Source organism: Taeniopygia guttata, chromosome 33 (genome assembly GCF_048771995.1).
Source record: "Taeniopygia guttata chromosome 33, bTaeGut7.mat, whole genome shotgun sequence".
Taxonomy (NCBI): domain Eukaryota; kingdom Metazoa; phylum Chordata; class Aves; order Passeriformes; family Estrildidae; genus Taeniopygia; species Taeniopygia guttata.
In genome coordinates, this window is record NC_133058.1 from 1,404,978 (window position 1) to 1,411,075 (window position 6,098).

Here is a 6,098-nt window from a genome sequence, read left to right on the forward strand (position 1 = left end):
CTGAATGACCCCTGAATGACCCCTGAGTGACCCCCGAGTGACCACTGACCGCAGCTCCCGATGACCGCCAACGTCAGCACCGCCTGTCCGGGGAGGTCAAAGGTCAGAGGTCAAACCCAAAAAATTCCTCCCCAAATTCCCCAGAAATTCCCCCAAAATTCCCTAAAAATCAGCAAAATTCCACAAAATGCCCAAAATTCCTACAAATTCCCAAAATTCCTCAAAATTGTCCAAAATTTCCACAAAATTTTCTCCCAAAATTCCCCAAATTCCCCAAAATTCCCCCAAATCCCCCCAAAATTCCCCCAAACTTCCCAAATCTCCCCAAGTCCCCCCAAACTCCCCCAAATTCCACACAAAATTTCCCCAAATTCTCCCAAAATCCCCCAAATCCTCTAAAAATTCACCTGAAAATCTCCCAAATTCCCAAAAATTCCCTCGGGACCCCCCAAAATCCCTCAAATTTTCCCAAATTTCCCCCAAATCCTCCCAAAATCCCCTCAAATTCCCCCCAAATTCCATCGGGACCCCCCAAATCCCCCCAATTTTCCCAAATTCACTCAAAATCCCCCCAAAATTCCCCCTAAACCCCTCAATTATCTTCAAATTTTCCCAAATGCCCCCAAAAATCCCCCAAAAATCTCCTCAATTCCCCTCAAAATCCCCCAAATCCTCCAATTTTCCCCAATTTTCACAAATCCTCCCAAAATTCCCTCAAAATCCCCCCAAACCGCCCCAAAATCCCCCGAATTTTCCCGAATTCCCCCCAAATCCTCCCAAATTCTGCTCAAATCCCCCCAAATTTCCTCGGGACCCCCTGAATCTCTCCAAAATCTCCCCAAAATCCCCCAAATCCCCCAAATTTTCCCAAATCCCCCCAAAAATTTCCCCCAAATCTACCCCAAATCCCCCCAAACCATCGCAATTTTTCCAAATATCCCCCAAAATCCTCCCAAAATTTGCTCAAATGCCCCCAAATTTCCTCGGGACCCCCCAAATCTCCCCAAATCCCCCCAATTTTCCCAAATCCCCCCAAATCCCCCCAAAATCCCCTCAAATATCTTTAAATTTCCCCAAATCCCCCCAAAATGGCCCCAAAAATCCCCCAAAATCCCCTCAGATTCTCCCAATCTACCCAAATTTCCTCAAAATCTCCCCAAACCCCTCCAAAATCTCCCAAATTTTCTCAATTTTCCTCCCAAATCCCCCCAAAATCCCCCAAATTTCTCCAATTTCCCCCAAATTTCTCCCCAAACCCCCCCAAAATCCCCTCAAATTCCCCCCAAATTCCATCGGGACCCCCCAAATCTCCCCAAAATCCCCCTAAATTCCCCCAATTTTCCCAAATTTCCTCAAAAATTCCCTCAAAATCCCCGCAACCCCCCCAAAATCCCCCCAAATTTTCCCAAATCCCCCCAAAATCCGCCCAAATACCCCCAATTTTCACAAATTTCCCCCCAAATCCCCCAAAATTCCCTCAAATACCCCCAAACCCCCCCAAAATCCTGCAAATTTTCCCATACTTCCCCCCAAATCCCCAAAATCCCCCCAAAAAGCCCCAAATCCCTCCAAAATCCCCCAAATCCCCCAAAATCCCCCCAAATCCCCCAAAATCCCACAACCCCCCCAAAATCCCCAAAATCCCCCCAAATCCCCCCAAAATTCCCCCAAATCCCCCAAATCCCCCCAATTTTCCCAAATTCCCCCCCAAAATCCCCCAAATCCCCCCAAACCTCCCCAAAATCCCCCCAATTTTCCCAAATTCCCCCCAAATCCCCCCCAAATCCCCCCCAAATCCCCCCCAAAATCCCCCCAAACCCCCCAAAATCCCCCAAACCCCCCCAATATCCCCCAAATTTTCCCAAATTCCCCCCAAAATCCCCCCAAATCCCCCCAAACCTCCCCAAAATTCCCCCAAATCCCCCCAAATCCCCCCAAAATCCCCCAAATCCCCCCAAAATCCCCTCAAAATCCCCTCAAAATCCCCCCCAACCCCCCCCCAAACCCCCCCAATTTTCCCAAATCCCCCAAAATCCCCCCAAAACCCCTTAAATCCCCCCAAAATCCCCCAAATCCCCCCAAAATTCCCCAAAATCCCCCAAACTGACCCATTCCAGCCCCTCCCCCATCCCCGCTCGGTCCCGCTCTGGGGGGGGGCGGGGCCGGGACCCCCTTTTAAGGGGAGGGGGCGTGGCCTGAGGCTCCGCCCCCTTTGGCTGGCCACGCCCCCTCGCCGCGCTCTGATTGGCGGAGCCGCGGGCGGGAGCGCGCGCGGAATGCGGGGGAGAAATTCCCGAAATTCCCGAAGATTCCCGAAAATTAACCCCCGAATTACCGGGAATTAGCACCAAAATTCAGCCGGAATTCCCAAAGTTCCCCAAATTCCCCGAAAATAAACCCCAAAATTCCCAAAAATTCCTAAATCTGAACCCCCAAATTCCCAAAAATTAACCCTGAAAATCCCCAAATTCCCCCAAATTCCCAAAGATTCCCCAAATTCAACCCCCAAATTCCTGGAAATTCACCCCAAAATTCACCCGGAATTCCCAAAGTTCCCAAAATTCCCAAAGTTTCCCGAAAATAAACCCCAAAATTCACCCGGAATTCCCAAAATTCCAAAAATTCCCAAAGATTCCCCAAAGTTAACCCCCGAATTGCCGGAAATTCACCCCAAAATTCACCCGGAATTCCCAAAACTCCCAATATTCCCAAAGTTTTCTGAAAATTAACCCCAAAATTCCCCAAATTCCCAAAGATTCCCCAAAGTAAACCCCCAAATTCCCTAAAATTAACCCCAAAATTGACCAAAATTCCCAAAATTCCCCGAAATTCCCAAAGATTTCTGATAGTTTACCTCCGAATTCCCAAAAATTCACATCAAATTTTATAAAATTCACCCCAAAATTCCCCAAATTCCCCCAAAATTCCCAGTTTCCTGAAAATAAACCCCAAATTCACGGAAATTCACCCCAAAATTCACCCGGAATTCCCCAAATTCCCAAAGATTCACGAAAGTTAACCCCAAATTCCCGGAAATTCACCCCAAATTGTCCAAAATTCCCCCAAATTCCCAAAGATTCTTAAATCTGAACCCCCAAATTCCCAAAATTTCCCGAAATTCCCAAAGTTTCCTGAAAATTAACCCCAAAATTCCCCAAATTCCCCAAAATTCCCAAAGATTCCCCAAAGTTAACCCCAAAATTCCCGGAAATTCACCCCAAAACTCACCCGGAATTCCCAAAATTCCCAAAATTCCCAAAGTTTCCTGAAAATTAACCCCAAAATTCCCCAAATTCCCCCAAATTCCCAAAGATTCCCCAAAGTTAAGCCCCGAATTCCCGGAAATTCACCCCAAAATTCACCCGGAATTCCCAAAATTCCCAAAATTCCCGAATATTCCCCAAAGTTAACCCCCGAATTCCCGGAAATTCGCCCCAAAATTCACCTGGAATTCCCAAAATTCCCAAAGATTCCCCAAAGTTAACCCAAAAATTCCCCAAATTCCCCAAAATTCCCGAAAAATCCCCAAAGTTAACCCCCGAATTCCCGGAAATTCGCCCCAAAATTCACCCGGAATTCCCAAAATTCCCAAAGTTTCCCGAAAATTAACCCCAAAATTCCCCAAATTCCCCCAAAATTCCCCAAACTTTACCCCCGAATTCCCGGAAATTCACCCAAAATTCACCCGGAATTCCCAAAATTCCCCAAATTCCCAAAGATTCCTAAATCTGAACCCCCAAATTCCCAAAAATTAAGCCCGAAATTCCCCAAATTCCCCAAAATTCCCCCAAAATTTACCCAAATTCCCAAAGATTCTTAAATCTGAACCCCCAAATTCCCAAAATTCACCCGGAATTCTCCAAATTCCCCGAAATTCCCCCAAAATTTCCCCAAATTCCCAAAGATTCCTAAATCTGAACCCCCAAATTCCCAAAAATTAACCCCAAAATTCCCAAAATTCCCTGAAATTCCCCCAAAATTTACACAAATTCCCAAAGATTCCTAAATCTGAACCCCCAAATTCCCAAAATTCTCAGAAATTCCCAAAGTTTCCTGAAAATTAACCCCAAAATTCTCAACATTCTCAAAATTTCCAGAGATTTAAGCAAATTAACCCCAAAATTCCCAAAAATTCACATCAAATTTTACAAAATTAACCCCCAAATTCCCAAAATTCCCAAAGTTTCCTGGAAATTAACCCCAAAATTCCCCAAATTTCCCCAAATTCCCCAAAATTCCCAAAGATTCCCCGAATTTAACCCCCGAATTCCCGGAAATTCACCCCAAAATTCACCCGGAATCCCCAAAATTCCCAAAATTCCCAAAGATTCCCCAAAGTAAACCCCCAAATTCCCGGAAATTCACCCCAAAATTCCCCAAATTCCCCAAAATTCCCAAAGATTCCCCAAAGTAAACCCCCAAATTCCCAGAAATTAACACAAAATTGCCCAAAATTCCCAAAGTTTCCCAAGAATTAACCACAAAATTCCCCAAAATTCCCCCAAATTCCCAAAGATTTCTGATAGTTAATCCCCAAATTCCTGAAAATTCACCTCAAATTTTCCAAAATTAACCCCAAAATTCCCCAAATTCCCCAAAATTCCCAAAACTCCCAAAGATTCCCGAAAGTCAATCCCCAAATTTCTGGAAATTGACACCAAAATTCCCTGAAATTCCAAAAATTCTCGAAGTTTCCCAAATTTTTCTGAAAATGAACCCCAAAATTCCAAAAATTCCCCAAATTTCCAAAGATTCCCAAAAGTTAACCCCCAAATTCCCTAAAATTAACCCAAAATTCCCTAAAATTGCCCCAAAATTCCCCCAAATCACCCGAAATTGCCCAAAATTGACCCCAAATCCTTCAAAAATTGGCTGAGACCCCAAATTTACCCAAAATTCTCCCAAATTCATCCCAAATTCACCCAAAATTCCATAGAATTATTCATAATTTACCCAAAATTCCCCAAAATTCACCCAAAAAGGGGCAGAGACCCCAAATTCACCCAAAATTTTCCCAAAATTCCCCCGACTTTACCCAAATTTACCCAAAATTCCCCAAAATTCGCCCCAAAAATGGGCTGGGACCCCAAAATTCACCCAAAAAGGAGCAGAGGTCCCAAATTCACCCAAAATTCACCCAAAAAGGGGCTGAGACCCAAAATTCTCCCAAAATTCACCCAAAAAGGGGCTGAGACCCCAAAATTCACCCAAAATTTACCCAAAAAGGGGCTGAGACCCCAAAATTTACCCCAAATTCTCCCAAATTCACCCCAAATTCCCCAAAATTCCTGAGACTTTCCCCAAATTTATCCAAAATTCCCAAAAATTCACCCAAAAATGGTCTGGGACCCCAAATTCACCCAAAATTCACCCCAAAAAGGGGCTGGGACCCCAAAATTTACCCAAAATTTTCCCAAATTCACCAAAATTCCCCAAAATTCACCCAAAAAGGGGCTGGGACCCCAAAATTTACCCAAAATTCTCCCAAATTCTCCCCAAATTCCCCAAAATTTCTCATAATTTACCCAAAATTCCCCAAAATTCACACAAAAATGGCCTGGAACCCCAAAATTCACCCAAAATTTACCCAAAAAGGGGCTGGGACCCAAAATTTACCCAAAATTCTCCCAAATTCACCCAAATTTCCCTAAAATTCCATAGACTTTACCCAAATTTACCCAAAATTCCCCAAAATTTACCCAAAAAGAGGCTGAGACCCCAAAATTTACCCAAAATTCACCCAAAAAGGGGCTGGGACCCCAAAATTTACCCAAAATTCTCCCAAATTCACCCAAATTTTCCCAAAATTCCCGAGACTTTCCCCAAATTTACCCAAAATCCCCCAAAATTCACTCAAAAAAGGGGCTGAGACCCCAAATTCTCCCAAAATTCACCCAAAAAAGGACTGGGACCCCAAATTCCCCAAAATTTACCCAAAAAGGAGCTGGGACCCCAAAATTTACCCCAAAATTTTCCCAAATTCACCCAAATTTCCCTAAAATTCCCCAAAATTCACCCAAAAAGGGTCTGGGACCCCAAAATTTACCCAAAATTCACCCAAAAATGGGCTGGGACCCAAAATTTACCCAAAATTCTCC

At 44.4% G+C, this 6,098-nt stretch overlaps 1 protein-coding gene across 1 annotated transcript in view; it reads right to left on the minus strand.

Moving 5' to 3' along the window:
- NPHS1 (NPHS1 adhesion molecule, nephrin) overlaps positions 1-101 on the minus strand; it is a gene marked incomplete at its 5' end in the record, with an annotated part of 66,369 nt that extends 66,268 nt beyond the window's left edge. Inside the window, one exon of the mRNA XM_072920757.1 lies at positions 50-101. Coding sequence (XP_072776858.1) covers positions 50-101 — 52 coding nt within the window. The remainder of the gene's footprint in view (positions 1-49) is intronic.
- Between the last annotated feature and the right edge of the window lie 5,997 nt (positions 102-6,098).